General features: G+C 46.5%; 1 protein-coding gene across 2 annotated transcripts in view; it reads left to right on the top strand.

Annotated features, from left to right (window-relative positions):
- Positions 1-16,671, top strand: part of LOC137144197 (C-signal-like) — a 28,975-nt gene extending 12,304 nt beyond the window's left edge. Inside the window, exons 2-6 of one of the 2 annotated variants that reach the window (XM_067534391.1) lie at positions 8,658-8,709; positions 9,392-9,579; positions 11,861-12,019; positions 12,126-12,245; positions 16,385-16,671. In XM_067534391.1, the coding sequence (XP_067390492.1) occupies positions 8,658-8,709; positions 9,392-9,579; positions 11,861-12,019; positions 12,126-12,245; positions 16,385-16,498 (633 nt within the window). In that variant the 3' untranslated portion in view covers positions 16,499-16,671. Of the gene's footprint in view, positions 1-8,657; positions 8,710-9,391; positions 9,580-11,860; positions 12,020-12,125; positions 12,246-14,001 lie in introns of both variants that reach the window. The other variant, XM_067534392.1, reaches the window with a different exon arrangement.
- Positions 16,672-16,917: the final 246 nt, after the last annotated feature.

Raw genomic sequence — 16,917 nt, 5'->3', positions numbered from 1 at the left:
GAAATGTGTCACTAACACATGAGACATGAAGACAGCTGTGACTCAGGAATTATTGAAGTTTGTAGCAATAGACATAAGATCTTTCGAGGTAATCAGTGGTGAAGGACTCCTTGAATATTCTCAATGTTTGATTAATATGGGTGCCAAACATGGCGAAATGGATGCACATGTTCTAATACCACATTTCACATTAGCCTGGCATGCTGCACTTGTGGCAGAAGAAAAAAGAAAACAATTTTCCAAGTAGCTGAAAACTATTCTTGGCACACTAAGTGGAGGGGTTACCTTCGATCTGTGGATGGATGATTACAGAAAGGTTGACTATTTGGGAGTAACTGTTCATTACACAGAGCCACAAAAGTTCAGAATGGTGGAGCGGGTGCTTTGTGTGACTCCGTTTGACAATGGGAAACCAAAAACTGCAGATAACATTAATTCAGCTGCTATTCAGGCACTCAAAAGATTTGATATAAATAGCATTACCAACTAGGTGGTTTTCATTACGGACCGGGGAGCGAATATGGTTGCAGCCCTCAAGTTCTATGTGTGAATAAGCTGATCAGAGCACATTATAAATACATTGAGCATACTACCAAACCTGGAAAATGGAAAGAGGAAGCAGTAATGGAATATGATCCAGGCATGCTGAAAACTCGTTACTTACTTCAGGAGATCTGAACTGCAAAATTCTCCAAAAGGAGATGTAGAAACATGATGGAACAGCAAACTACTCATGTTTAAAACAACCAAAGATCAGTGGGACAGAATATATGAAATTTTGACAGAAAAGGGGGATACTCAACTCATTGTTAGCTTTCACCATAAGGCCTTGAGTTTCTGAATAGATTTCCTGCAACCCTTCAAGGAAGCATTGCAAGGCTTTGGATTTGAGTTGACTTAGACTATCTACATCAGTGGTAGGAGGATGGAGATGCTTTTTCAGCCTTTTGTGCCAAATGGGCACTTAGTGCTAGAACAGTCATCACAGCCCACTCTCCACTAAGTGCCCATTTGGCACAAAAGGCTGAAAAAGCATCTCCATCCTCCTACCACTGATGTAGATAGTCTAAGTCAACTCAAATCCAAAGCCTTGCAATGTCTCATCGAAAAGTTTGAAATCAAGCCTATGTACTGAGTAGTGGTTTTCCTGCACCTGTGAATGAAGGGAATGAAAGTTTTCACTGAAGAGGAGAGACAGGAAGTTTATCAAGAGACCAAGAAGCTTGTCTCATTGCAAGAGAAAAATATTCCCCCATCACAACCCATCGGCTGATCTGGGGGGAGTGGTGGCTGCCCAACAGCTGTTTGGTGGCCCAGGAAACAGCAGGAGATCAGCTGTTGTGGGGCAGCCACTGCTTTAGCACTCCAGGGGCTGACACAGCTGTCCTAGAAGAAGTCACAGAGGTTTCAGATCAGGACCTCTGTATCCTTAATTACTGACTTGAGAGTGAAGTTTTGTAATGTAAAAGGCTTTTGCTCTGATGACTGTTGCATAAGATTGATGTTTAAAATAAAAACAACAATACTAACAGTGTGCACATTTATTAAGCCATATAGTTTTCTTATGCAGAACACAGGCATGCACACACAGATGTTTCTCCTGAGAGGCACTGTGTGAGGACCGACTGCTGCAAGCGCAGTGCAGATGCGGATACACACAAAACAGGGATTGCGGCTAACAGGTCAGATACACGCTGATTCTGGTGGATGCAGATCAGATGCAGATCCATATTTTTGTGTCTGCACAGCAAGGCTCTAATCATGGGGAATATTGTATGGGAAGAGTTGGCTTGGAATTAAATATTTTTCTCCAAATGGACTAGCAAGAATATTAGGGAAATGGAACGGTGCAAAAACAGCCATGCTGTGTTTCCTAAAGGACACCAGCACCTCACACAATATTGCATTGGCATCAGCCACCCTTCTAAACACATGCACTCGCACCTGTCCAGGCTCTGGCTGCCAGGAGGGTGGGTTCAGCTGAGCCCTCACGGAATGCCTCAGATACCCCTGTTACTAAAAAGGATTGCTTGGGGTCAATACACACCCCGTTGCCTCAGTCCTCCTTTATGCAAATTATATTTCCTCTGAATATACCCCTATTGGGATTATTATTATTTATGCAGGGTATTACCACAACACTAATTTAACTATAAATTCCTTTATTACATCCAAAGGGCAAATGGTATTTAGACAATTGCTCTAAACACACCTGAAAGGCCTAACTAATAAGCTATGCACTACACCCAGTGCAGTAACAAATCATTCATAAGCATTTGATCAAGATACTTACAAACAGGCTAAACACAGGGGTGCTTAGATCCATCTTGGTCCCCCCCAGTGTGGTCAGGCAGGTACTAGCAATGAACCTTCTGAGAGTTTACTTTGTATAATGGTTAACAAGCAAGTTACTGACCACAGCTACAAACCAACTGGAGACAATTCACCCTTATTTCCAGTCTTAATCCAGATGAGGGTTACAACCTCCTTTCTCCCCCAAGGCCTTTCCTTTCTCTCTCTTCCCCCCTTCTTGCTGACCTAGTTGTGCTTTTGCATCTGAGTTAAGATAGGCTCTAATTTTTGAGGTGACAGTGCTGTGCGGGATGGGAAGTGCCACGCTGGCTCATTTAAAACAGATTCTCTTTGACTTATTTAAAATGCTCGGCAGTCACCTCTATTGGTCAGAGGCCTTCTTTTTCAGAAACTTTCCCTTATTTCTATAGTTATTCTTTGATCCAGATACCTTGCCTACTTCATTATTTTCAAGCCCTTCCTTTTACTTTCTAGTCAGCGCCTTTCTTTATAACACATATATTTCCGTATCTTCCTCCCTTCCCTAAATCTTTAATTTCAGATTTATCCTACAAACCAAACAAGATGCTTTCCCAAATTAGTGGTTTACTCAATATATGCTTGCTCATATGGTACTCACCCAGGTCATCCCAGACACGTTTCCCGGGATGTAGCCCTTCTGCTAGGCAGGGTTTTCAGCAAAAAGGGCAGGGTTGAAATATTTAGGGGTTCCACCTGAAATTAATAAATGGACTGGCTCTGCCATCCAGAGCCGTGTGGAAAACCTTGCCTGGGTGCTGTTGTAATCATTGGGCCCACAAATTTACCCTAATTGTGAGCTCAATTGTAAGGTCAGTAAAAGTTCATAAAATGTTACAATAACCTATAAGAAGAAATGTTAAAGGAAATTGATGCCAAAGGGAGACAAAGACAGATTTGAAACAAAGAGGCCTACTGATATAACTCATGGACTGTGTTAAAATTATGCCTGGTAAACAACAGACGTATGGGATGAGAAATCAGTGAACTGAAATTGGTGTGTCAAAAATCAAACCTAATTTCTTAATAAAATAACGAAAGGGTGGGCTATTTTGCCCTTCACCCCTTTAGTGATCCTCAAAAAAAGACACTGGAATAAAATCAGAACATGCTGGATCACTGAAAGGTGAGAGAACAGGCAGGAGTGAGCTTCACCATCATGGCTGCCACCTCACCATCTCCTGGGACCCTGGGATGTACCATGACACTGTTGGGCCTTCATCCGCCTGATACCGAAAGAAGTCCTGTCCAGCCTCAGCCAAACAGGGAGACCCAAGTGACATTTTCACCTCCACCAGCTTTGGCTAAATTCCAACCACCACCTGGGACTTTGGGTCCTCTTTTTTCCACACCTTATTTTTTAAATCCTTTCTTTTCTTCTCCTTTTACCTTCTATTCAATAAGAGTCAGGTCTAGCTAGCCCAGACTATATATTTTACAATATTGCTGTAAGCCTGTGACCAGAAAAAGCCAGTTAAAAGCAATGCCCTAAACAGTTCAGTGTGATACAAGTTTGCCAGGTCTCAAAGTGGTGGATAGGATCATGTGCAACACCTGTGTTTTTCTAATGGTACAATTGCAAGTAAGAATCAAGACCTGACACAGAATCTACATGTTCTGTCTTTGCTGTTATGTTCTCTCCCATTTTGGGTGTGTTTGTCGTTTTGTCTTTTAGGAAACGGGATCAGACTTTAACAGCAGCAACATTAAATATATCCTTAATGCCATCTGTGACATTGGCAGACCAGGTCAATCCAGGACCACACATAAGTTTACTTGCTACTAGGATAAATCAAAGTAGTTGTTGAATGTAGAAGAGTGTATTGGGTGTTTAAACTTCATTACAACTAATAGGTTTTTACTTGTTTTGTTCTCACTTATCTGTTCCTGTATAATGCAATAGCAAACATTTATATTGTGTACACTCCTGTAACTAAATTACCCATCAAAGAAACCTTGTGAAACGCTAATGTAGGATTTAAGGACTTTAATTGAAAATGTTAATTTCAAAGCAAGTGGCCATTATATATATGGTCAGAGGACAAAAGTCTAAGTGCCTTCCTCACCCATCGTCATCAAAGGAAAAACCCACATGGGAAAAGACACTGTCCGCTTGCTTTCTGTGTGGGGAGACTATAAATATGGATTCAAAGAGAGATCCTGTGTCTCTGGACCCTGTATCTAGAATTAGATTCTAACAGGGCAGAATAACTAAATGAGAAATACTATGGGTATCCCTGAAAGACTTTTTGGGAAATTGGAAGTTTATCACATCACTGCTACCATTTGGAGTTATGAACTGTGATTCACCTGTTGTTATATTTTACCTGCTTTAACTGCTCAATAATGCTCATTCTTTTTTCTTAGCTAACAAACTTATAATTAGTTTACTATAGAATTGGCTGTCAGTGTTGTCTTTGGTGTAAGATCCATAGTACCAGCTGATCTGGAGTAAGTGAGTGGTCTCGTGGGACTGGGAGAAACCTGATCTGGTGTGATTGTGGTACAAGGTTATTTAAACCTAAAATGTTCCATTTGTCTGGGTGGCAAGATAAGCTAGAGAGTCTGAGGGGACTGTCTGTGACTCCATGGTAAAACTGGCATACTGATCCAGGCGTGCACATTTGTTGCAGGCTTGGTGAAATCAAATTATTGAACATACCACCAGTTTGGAGCATCTGCCCTTGTTTTCTGACCTGAGGTTGGCATTCGCAGTTGAGAGCTACACCAGACACGGTGACATTATCTATACAACTGTCAAATATCAGGGGAAGTGGTTCTTTCTATAAACTCTCTCCAGCCAATGGGAAAGGGAACAAGAGAACATCCCTTGATGTTTTTAAAATAAAAGTCTCTCTTAATATTTTATAATTCAAATGCTTTAACTGTTTTTGCCTTCTTTTCCTGTCTCTTTGATAAGGTTTAAAAGGATTTTTAATGGTGTTTGTCATGGTACTACACAGGCGAAGGTCTCCATGTACCAAACACTGAACCTTATTTAAAACTGCCTAATGTTAAACAGTAACAAGGTCATGGTAACATATTCCATCAAAATGAATACAACAGTGCTCTTAAAGGCAATAGCTTCTCGCAGGTACTGAGTTTGGGCATAAGACAAAGGAACACAGCATTAATTTGGGAAAATACGATGACAATAAATCAACCATCTTTATATGAATTGTAAGTACAATACCTACTCTGTTGGAGGCCCAGTACAATTTTTGTTGCTTGACCACTGTCCTATAGGCCTAGCATAGCTTCAGTTGCTTGCTTGGCTATTCTGACCCCTGTAGCATGACATCTTCCAGTTGGCAGAGACTGAATAACCTTATAGATGTCTCAGTTTCTGCATAGCACGGCACACAATAAGACAAAATACACAACATGTATGCTTGCAGCTGCACATAGATAACAGTGATGGGAACAACAAGTTATCCTTGAACATCTGGGGGTACCCTGTTTCATTGCCAAGGGGCATACTTTTACTCCGCCCCTCCTATCACCAGATGTTATTTTGATGATGCCAATTATTATGGTGAGAATGGAATGTATTAAGGGTGGAAACCCAAAGTAGGTAATTAGCATATATGATAATGAGATAATTAAATGAAGGTTGTTTATGGAAGGGTATAAGTAGTTACTACTTAGACAAAGGGGGGCGCTCCATCAACACCTGTTTCTGCGGGAGGTGCTGCCGGTTGGATCAGAAGATCCACTGACTCCCTGGTGGGGCAGTTCCTGTATACAGCCTTCTGAGTAACTGCTTAGCTCTCCAGGCTTAGTGAGTTAATTAATTGTAGTTAATTTTAGGCTTTGTATCTAACTAGTATATTTATAGAAAACCTGGCACATTAAACCTTATTAATCTGCATATGGGGCATACCATGTCTCACTGGTATCCACACTGATCACAAAGTGTCCAGAATCAACACACCCCCTAGTATTTTGGTCAGTAGACTTTTGCCTCAATTTCCCCACCAGCCTGTATGAAAGGCCAGTGGACAAATATCCCCTTTTCATGCCACTTTCCCCTCTTCATCCTGTGTATACCCCACTTGTGGTTTGTTATCAGTTGTTAGTGAAGTTCCCAAGCCCGGGCATGCACTCAGGGACATCTGTCTCCAATACCTCAGAGGAAGTGCTACCTTGGATTCTGGGAACTGATTCCTGGCTGACAGCCATACATTGCATTTTGCCACAGTGTTAGATCTACAACATCTTTAGTAGGGCTGGTGGCAGGCACCTGGCTAATTGCCATTGCCTCTCAAAGAGCAGATCTTTTTCCTTATCAGAGTTCAGAGTCTTATCACCATCTGTAGAGAAAATTAAACAGCACATAGCACTCTAGAGCAAAGTCCTTACCTCCAAGCACCAGTCGTTCCCATACCTAGTTTTTCCCTGGTTTGTGTCCAACTCCACTGCCTAACTGTGAGACACAGGTTATGGTTGTGATGACTCCTCACTCAGGACATGTTAAGTACAGTTGTCTTGCCCTAACACACAGTAAGGAGAGCAACGCTTCAATGGCCCTGCACCCAAATCTTCAATGATTAGTAACCAAAACACCAAACTGTTCACCCTGAGACGATGGGTAACAAATACACAGATACGGTCTGGCTCACTCCATCGCCTCCTGTCTCAGCACTAGATGGCACCAGAAAGTTCTTTCCCTAGAGCTAGAGTAATCCCAGTTGGGAGGGAGGAGGAAAGGGGAGCTATAACTAGCACAGCTCTCACTGAGCAGAGGCACTGCGAGCTGGGACAGAGGCAGGTGAGGGACCATGGCTGACTTTAATGTCCGCAGCGTTCTGGTGACTGGGGCCAATCGGGGAATTGGCCTGGAGCTCGTCAAGCAGATTCTGGGAAAATCAAACTCACCTGAGTGGGTCTTTGCAACCTGCCGAGACCCAGAGGGAGCGCGGGCGCAGGTAAGAATGGGACGAGGTGAGACAGAGTTAGCTGTACCTGGTGGAGGGAAGGGAAGGGAATATGAACAAGGGGCTCCAGTCTCAGAGCATTTGGTGCCGAGAGCAAAGTGCCGGAGAGGTGATTGCAGACACTGCTCCAGCTTTAGGGTGTGCAGCTCCACCGAGCTAGCTTTAACCGAAGAAGCTCTAGTACTAGAACAGTGAGGATGTGGCAGCACAGGCTGGCCCTTGAGTCATTATCCAGGGCTCCAGGCAGGCTTGTACAGCTTGGACACATTGTGACTGCAGGGCAGACATGCCCAGTACCGCCAGCCTCAAGAGAACCAAAACCATGAGACAGACCCCTCCAAAATCATACTTAAAATAAAATCCTGGTTTTTAGTCTGTCTTTTGACTATTAACGCCTCTCTACTCCTCTGCCAATGCAGTCGGGGTAATTTCAGATGGAAAAGTCAATCTTTCATGTGCACAAAATGCTCGCCACTCCCTGGCTGCTCAGATGGCAACTCCACCCCCTTTCTCCAGCGTCCTCACCCTCAGACAGGGGAACGGCCATCCATTTCCTATCACTGCCTGGGCCACAGCTGCACCACTTCCCCAACTCCCCCTCCCATCTCTGCCACTGCCCCAGGACCCTTTTTCTGCTCTAGGGCCATGTAGGCTCAGTGGCAGGGCAGATCTTTGTCCTCAGCCCCTCGGCTCTTGCACAGAGCTCTGCCCATGAGCCCAGATGGAACTTCGCAGAATCAGAGTACCTTCTTGTGTCATCACAACAGCTCCTCCTGCAGGCACCAAAATCCTGACTCATGCCCACTTCACGCGAGTTGGCAACACTGCTTCCCCTGGCTGTTGGGAGGGCACTCCGCTTACCCACAACTGCCCCCAGGCTGGGGGAGCTGTCCTCCAATATCTTCATCCCTCAACCCCATCACTGCCTCTGCACCCCTTCAGCCTCCCTCCTGCCCCCCCATTCCCATATAACACCTAAATCTGTCTCCTGCTTACCCAGTGCCCTGCTCCTCCCTGACGTCCCCCTTCTCAGTGTTGCAGCTGTTCCTCACTGTCCCTGGGCCCTGAGCAAACCCCTGGGCCACAGACATGCAGAGCACTTTGGAGAGGGCAGGGAGCACAGGTGTGTTACTGACAGGGAAATGGTTCATGTGCCTAACTGCATCACACTGAGTTAGGCTGAGTGATGGCATTTTAAATACTCAGGGGACAGTTAGATGCCTCCTACAGACCCAGAAAGCCAGGGTTGGACACTGCACACAGGAGCTGTGCTTATAGTCAAAGCAATAAGATATTGACTCGGCCCCAGATAGCAGCAGGGAGCTGGACTCTCCAAACTGACCACTCCTGGGGGGTCTCTCAACAATCATTCACTTTATTCTTTTTCAGGAATTAAAGAACTTGGCGTCCAAGCATCCAAACCTGGTGATCGTTGCGCTAGGTGGGTGCCCTGCCCTGGGCCAAGAGTTGAGGTTCCCCTGCTCTGGGTCATGTTCTTCCGCATTCCCTGTCCTCCAGAGCTCAGTGGGGAGAACAGGACCAGAGTCAATCATCACTCAGAGCCCACTGCACTCCTTACCCAGAGCCAGAGGAGGAGGGTGTGAGAAGAGAGCCTTGCAGGAATAGGATGACCCTGGATGGGGAAAGCCTCAGGGTCAACTTTGCCCAGCCCCTCATGTGACAATCGCACATGGGCAACTCTGTCCCGCATTCCCACGTTTGGCTGGAGCCTCATCATCCAGCTGATCAATTCTCTCACCTACAAAGCATTGAAATCTAATTTTAAATCTCTCCACTTTCTTTGTCTAATTTAGATCAACTACACACATATAAACTATTCACTAATCACAACAAATTTAGGGTTTTTTAAATCTCCTACTAAGATTGTCCAAATAATTACTACTAACTATTTTTTATTTTAATTATCCTTTCATCTTGCTGCCCCAGTACAATTCCACTTCTCTGGATCCAGCAGCAGCTTTTCCCCCTCCCCAACTTCCAGCCCTGTCCTACCTCTCACTCCCACTGTAGGAAGCCCCCTGGCCCATGGGAGAGGGGTGTGTTATGGGGTGACATGAGGGGAGAGGAATCATGTACTTAAACCCCCTGCTCTGTCTTTATAGAAACCACAGACCCAGCCAGCATCAAGGCAGCAGCAGCCAGAGTTGAGGAGCATGTGAAAGATTCAGGGTTGGTTCTGTTGATAAACAACGCTGGGATAGCAAGGAAGAGTACACTAGAGACTGAGACACTGGAGGGCATGTCCCTGGTGTACACAACAAATGTGTCGGGGCCCCTGCTGGTGACACAGGTAAGGGCCCTGACAAAGGGCACATCGCTGCCTGCACTGGGATTTGACTTTGCTTAGGCCAGAAATCTTCCCTTCCTCTGGGTGCTGGTTACTGGGTCAATGTGGGGGCCCTAGTCAGATGCACCACATGCTGCATGTGCATTATGGGACTTTAACCACCTGAGAAATGAACCTATAGGCCCAGATCTACACAGGGATCTATCCGCCTTTGCAACACTCTGTTTTAACCCCTAACTTTTAGGCACTTCAAGAAAAAGGGAATGCACAAAGCTCGAGTTAGCTTATAAAGGAGGCCTCTATCTCCTCCACCCCCGCCATTCTGTGTGGAGTTTAAGTGGCCTCTGCACATGCCCACCAGATCCAGTCCTGCAGGCACGGTAGGCGGAGGAAAACCTGTTGTCTCTGGGTATGAGGATCGCTCTGGAGCTCAGCTGTGAGATGCTGTCTGGATACCGAGAGTAAGGTTACAGAGCGCATGGTCAGAGTCAGAAATTAGGGCACCTGGAGACCTTTACAGCAGAAAGTTAGGCATCTACACGATTAGGCAGCAGCCAAGCAGTGGGTCTGTGGATTGCAGCAGTGATGAAAACTGGGATTTAGGTGTGTAAATCTGGAGTTTAGGCATCTAAATCCCTTGTGGATTTGGCCCCCTAGCCCTGCCCCTGGCAGGACTCCAAATCAGTAGCATTCAGTTCCCATGGTAGATTCCATACCCTTAAAAAAAAAGATGGTGATGGTTTCTGCAGCATATCCTTCCTCTTTGACAAACAGGCTTCAGTAGAATGACTAGCAAGAGCAGAAGGAAGGGGATTCTTGGGGCCAAGGTTCCCTCCTTTGCCAAATGTGTCTATCGCTTGTTAGCTTCTGTCTAAGGTCCTGGGCCTCCCTACAACCTTCCTCACCATACATCCCATTCAGCTGCAGCCCAGCCTTCCTTAGGTGCAGTTCATAGGACGAGGCTAACTTAACTGTGAACTTAGTGCAACGTATGTTGAGCTGCAGCTGAACAACGGCAGTGATTACTTCCTCCTAACCTCCCCAGAAGTAGCGATGACACAGGTCCAAAGTGTGGGCAGGCCAAGCCAAGAGCTTGACCCTCAGCTGTAGGGCACCCACTGTGACACAGGAACCTTGTAATGCCAACTGGCAAGGGGCTGCCATGGGGTTACAGGTTCTCCTGTCTGCTGTGTGCATTCTTGCTCACCAAATAGTGTCATGGGCAGTCTCCAATAGAAGCCAGTGTCACACTGGCCATCAACATAATTGTGCAATGCATGTACAGATGCTGGGTAAGAAGTTACGTATATACGTTGACTTTCTAAGGTCTATATCTAGGGATTGATCACCAGCAAAGGTGGAAAACCATTTTCGTATCAGACAAGAAATATTTATCTAGCTGGCTATTTACATGGAAACTAAGTATTGGATAGTTCCCAATTGGTCTCCTCTCACCAGTCTGAACTGAGTGCTAATGAAGGATTGTGAAAACTTCAGAGGGAGAAAACAGGAAAGCGCAAGCCGGAAGGGCATCTGTGTCCATGTGTACACCATTTTAAAGTGCATGTCAAAGGTTTGCCTGAGTATATTTGGGGGACACGCTGAAATCCTTCATGAGGAAGTAACTGGACATGGAGTTTGCTTCATGAAAAAGGGATCCCAGCCAGGCTTGGTTGAAGACATGAGAGAAAACTTTGGGTGAGACAAGTTTCTTTAGATAGGAGGAGAACTTGTGAGTTAAGTTTCATCTCTAGAAAGCGTGTTCTTGATTTTGTGTTTGATGTAACCATTTGTTTCCAATATTCTTACTTCCAAACACTTGAATCTCTGTTCTTTGATAACAAATGTATCCTTGTTTTCACTATAAATTGATCTAAGTGCTATGGTGTGAAGCAAAGTGGCAATCCTGAGCTGAATTGTACAGGCTGTTGGATCCTGTTCCTTTGGGAACAGCAGGCCTGGTAATTCTGAGTGTCTGATGGACAAGGGGCTGGACACTGCAGAGGGTGCTCAGAGGGGTCTGGAGTTGATGAGTGTCTATCACTAACCTGTACAAAGAGAGCGAGGCTTGTGGTAGCCTAAAAGGCAGGGCTTGTGTTGCCAGAGGCTGGTGGTTTCAGAAAGCTGATCCACAGCCGGCACAGACAAAACTGCTTCACACTAAGGGCAAGTAGTGTTGAGGTGCCTCACAACCTGTGTAACCCATGGAAGCATCACACTCACCATGACAGGTTCCTTTCTCCTATGCTGATCCCATGGTTATTTTTTTCTCCTCACTGCCCAGGCCTTCCTCCCCTTGCTGCAAAAGGCTGCTCAAGGAAGCAACCTGAAAGGGCTGAGCTGCACCAAAGCGGCCATTATCAACATCTCCAGTGAATCTGGCTCCATCAAGAATGTCTATCTTTGGCATCTGGGGCAAGCTATCTCCTATCGCTGCAGCAAGGTACAGGGCACGCTCAAGAGGGCCTTAGGACATGCGGTCATTTTCTGTAGGGCTCATTCCCCTCCCCCACATGCTGCTGTCTCTGCTCATGGTGTCTCACCCACAGGCTGCTCTGAACATGCTCACCAAGTGCCAGTCCTTGAGGTATGGAGGTGACGGGATCCTGTGCATTGCTGTCCATCCTGGCTGGGTGCAGACTGACATGGGGAACACAGCCACCTTCACAGTAGGTGCCTCGCTGGGAGAGGCCAAGCATAGCCTCATGTCATGAGCAGATGTTCATTGCAGGGGTAATGGTTACCCTGGAACTTGTCGGCTCCCCACCTCCACCCTGTATGGAGGAAAACTGTCCTAATGAGTGTGGTCATCAGATCCCCTCCTCTCCGGGAATTCAGTGCTGTGTCCTGGGCACTGATCCCTGCTGCCACTTCCTTGGTTACTCCAGTTCCTGGCATCGCAAAGCAAACATCAGCAGAGCTGCTGCCTTGGGAAGCTGGAGGAGGTGGGACCTGGTCATCCTGGGCACCTAGGTGTTGCATAGGGATCCTGCCTTGCTCCCCACCCAGCATCAGGGGACAGAGTAACCTGAGCTGGCCCGTAATAGCTTAGGCTAGCCCCAGGGAGAGTATGGCCTCACTTGTGTGCCCTAGTGGTCTGGACCAGCACCAGGCCAGATCTGGTAGTTTGGGCCAGATTTTAAGCTTGACTAGATCCAAACCCAAGAGTGTTGAGTTGTTTTCAAACCCAATCTGACCTGAACCCAAAACTTCCCCCGAACCTGTATCTGTGCCACAGCAACCGCCTTGTCCTTGAGGTTTGGCCTGGTGGGGGTTTCCCTTCCATATGCCCCATGCCAGCCGTCCATCCACAGTTGCCTTATGACACTGGGGTCAGCATGGCAATGGCTTTTTGCCCTGCTCATGCTGGCCACCACCACCTCCCTGTGCAATGTGCACTGCCGGGTGATGGGGCTGCTACTCATAAGCACACTTGCTCCACAGCACGGGGAGGTGGTGGTGGCTGGCAGAAGCACAGAAATGCAGCCACTGCCTCTCTCATCCTGTGGGCAGAAGAAGGTGATGAGAGACCACCAGACCACAGTCAGAGAGTGTCAGGCTGTTTTCAGACCCCACCTGACACAAACCCTGACCAGGAGGATGAGGTAGATGAGGCTTTCTTCAGACATCTAGTGAAAGTTTCCAGATCACATGACCTGTTCCTCAATCATCCTGACATCTGCTGGAAGAGCAATACAGCAGAGCACTGACAATCCAGCAAGTTTTTGGAGAGGTGCTGCAGACAACTTCCTGGTGCAAGTGCTGGAGGAATCTACTAGGGGCCATGCTCCTCTTTACCTGCGGCTTACAAACAGGAAAGAATTAGTAGGGGAAGTAGAAAAGGGTTGCAACCTGGTCAGCAATGAACATGAGATGGTAAAATCTAGGATCCTGACAAAAAGAAGAAAGGAGAACAGCAGGATATGGACTCTGGACTTCAGAAAAGCAGACTTTGATTCCCTCAGGGAGCTGATGGGCAGGATCCCCTGGGAGGCTAATATTAGGGGGAAAGGAATCCAAGAGAGCTGGCTGAATTTTAAAGAAACCTTATTGAGGGTGCAGAAACCATCCTGACGTACAGAAAGAATAGCAAATATGGCAGGCAACCACTTGGCTCAACAAAGAAATCTTTGGTGAGCTTAAACACAAAACGGAAGCTTTCAAGAAGTGGAAGCTTGGTCAGATGATCAGGGAGGAGTATGAAAATACTGCTCGAGCATGCAGGGGTGAAATCAGGAAGGCCAAAGCACAATTGGAGTTGCGGCTAGCAAGGGATGTGAAGGGTAACTAGAAGGGTTTCTACAAGTATGTTAGCAATAAGAAGACTGTCAGGGAAAGTGTGGGCCCCTTACAAAATGGGGGTGGCAACCTAGTGATGTGGAAAAAGCTGAAGTATTCAATTCTTTTTTACCTCCATCTTCACAGATAAGGTCAGCTCCCAGACAACTGCACTGGGCAGCACAGAATGGGAAGGAGGTGAGCAGCCCTCAGTGCTGAAAGAACAGGTCATGCACAAGTCCATAAGGCTGGATGCAATGCATCCGAGGGTGCTGAGGGAGTTGGCTGATGTGATTGCAGAGCCATTGGACATTATCTTTGAAAACTTGTGGCAATTGAGGGATATCCCAGATGATTGGGAAAAGACAAATATGCCCATCTTCAAAAAAGGGAACAAGGAATATATGGGGAACTACAGACCAGTGACCCTAACCTCAGTACATGGAAAAATCATGGAGCAGATCCTCAGAGAATCCATTTTGAGGCACTTGGAAGAGAGGAAGGTGATCAGGAAGAGTCAGCATGGATTCACCAAGGGCAAGTAAAGTCTGACCAACCAGATTGCCTTCTATGATGAGATAACAGGCTCTGTGGACGTGGGGAAAACGGTGGACATGATAAACCTTGATGTTAGCAAAGCTACTGCTACAGTTTCCCGCAGTATTCTTATCAGCAAGTTAAAGAAGTATGGGTTGGATGAATGGACTATAAAATGGATAGAAAGCTGGCTAGATCATTGGGCTCAACAGGAAGTGATCAATAACTCAATGTCTAGTTGGTAGCCGGTAAGAAGCAGAGCGCCCCCGGGGTTGGTCCTGGTGTCAGTTTTGTTCAATATCTTCATTAATAATCTGGAGGATTGGGTGGATTTCACCCTCAGCAAGTTTGTAGATAACACTAAAATGGGGGGAACGGTAGATATGCTGGAGGGTAGGGATAGAATACAGAGTGATATAGACAAATTGGAGGATTGGGCCAAAAGAAATCTGATGAGGTTCAACAAGGACAAGTGCAGAGTCCTGCACTTAGGACAGAAGAATCCCATGCACAGCTACAGACTGGGGACCAACGGGCTAGGCAGCAGTTCTGCAGAAAAGGACCTGGGGGTTACAGTGGATAAGAAGCCGGTTATAAGTCAGCAGTGTGTCCTGGTTGCCAAAAAGGCTAATAGCATATTGGGCTGCATTAGTAGGAACATTGCCAGCAGATCGAGGGAAGTGATTATTCCCCTCTATTCAGCATTGGTGAGGCCGCATTTGGAGTATTGTGTCCAGTTTTGGGCCCTCCACTACAAGAAGGATGTGGACAAGTTGGAGAGAGTCCAGCGGAGGGCAACAAAAATGAATAGGGGGCTGGAGCACAGGACTTACGAGGAGAGGCTGAGGGAACTGGGTTTGTTTAGTCTGCAAAAGAGAAGAATGAGGGGGGATTTGATAGCGGCCTTTAACTACCTGAAAGGGGGTTCCATGGAGGATGGAGCTAGGCTGTTCTCAATGGTAGTAGATGACAGAACAAGGAGCAACAGTCTCAAGTTGCAGGGGGGGAGGTCTAGGTTGGATATTAGGAAAAAGTTTTTCACTAGGAGGGTGGTGAAGCACTGGAATGGGTTACCCAGGGAGGTGGTGCAATCTCCATCTTTAGGGGTTTTTAAGCTGCGGTTTGACAAAGCCCTGGCTGGGATGATTTAGCTGAGGTCAGTACTGCTTTGAGCAGGGGGTTGGACTAGATGACCTCCTGAGGTCCCTTCCAACTCTAATATTCTATGATTCTATGAACTTGTTTCATAGAAGGGCTATGTCCTCAAGTAAAAGTTGCTTTGGGTACTCTAAATTTAACAGCTATAACATAAAAGGCACTGTTACAGAGAGTCCAGCAAGCTCATTTACTAGTGAATCAAGCCTTCCCTAATAAACATTAAAAAGAAAGCTGGTGCACAAAAAAAAAAAAAAAATAGAGGCTGCTCAAATTACCTTTCAAAATCAAAAAAGTAGAAAAAGGTAATTTGGTCCCTAAAAAAAGTTAACAAAAGGCGTGGCCAAAAGCAAGACCGTGAAAAAAATCAGTCCCCAACGCTTGGTTCTGTAAAATAAGCTCTCCAATATGCCCTTGAAGCTCAAATTAATGGCAAATTTAATAAGCAGCTGGCTAACCTAATTTGTCCAAAAAAAAAAAAAGTCACACTCCAAAAAAACATGCTAAAAGTCAATGGCCAACCCCACCTCCTAAGGAAAAGCCCTAGAGGCACAGAGGGGCTGGGATAATTTAGCTGGTGTTGGTCCTGCTTTGAGCCGGGGATTGTACTAGATACCTCCTGAGCTCCCTTCCAACCCTCATCTTCTATGATCCTATGATTAAACCCAACACCAGTAGTTGGGTCCTATCAGGTTCCTGTTTGGTTGCAATGTTCTAGATCCCGGTCCTTCCCCTGGGCCCACCCAAAGGCAGATCCTGGCCTTGCCCCTGGGCACGTGGTGGCTTAGGCTGCCCCCATGGCAGGGTCCTTCCCCTCATTCTCCTTTGCACTGTGCAGGCCCCAGTGACAGTGAATGCGAGTGTCCAAGGGATCCTACACGTGCTTCCCATGCTCTCCGAGAAGGACAACGGGGCCTTTGTGGACTGGGAAGGAAAAGTTCTTCCATGGTGAGATGCCCAACTGGTCATGCGACAGGAGCTCTGCGCCAGACCGTTCTAGTGACTGAGCTGTCAGCCATGCCTCTGTCTTTAATAAACCCACTGTTTTAACACAGCAGCCCTGCCTGAGTCCTTCCTCGCCTGGCCTGGCCGCCACAAGCTGCACCCTATGTGGAGCTGCTGTGTCTGGGGTGGCTCCATGTGTGATGGTTCTCACTGGGGAGAGCATTACTGATTCCTCCCCCAACAGCCAAAGCCCAGAGCTGGCCTGTGAGTGAGGACCTGGGGGTGGGGGTGGGCTGCATGGAGAAGGGTGAGTGGGTGGCTGGCTGGGAGGGAAGGTTTGGGGCAGCTTGAGTGGCTGCTAGGGGTGGGAAAAACCCCAGGTTGCTCAGGTCCACACATGGCACATCCTGGAGGAGGGTTTCTTTC

The sequence above is a fragment of the Emydura macquarii genome, unplaced genomic scaffold (genome assembly GCF_026122565.2).
Source record: "Emydura macquarii macquarii isolate MOO-44397 ecotype Brisbane River unplaced genomic scaffold, CSIRO-AGI_Emac_v2 contig_3401, whole genome shotgun sequence".
Classification (NCBI taxonomy): Eukaryota; Metazoa; Chordata; order Testudines; family Chelidae; genus Emydura; species Emydura macquarii.
The sequence above is the reverse complement of the archived record's forward strand: the minus strand, read 5'-3'. Positions and strand labels throughout refer to the sequence as shown.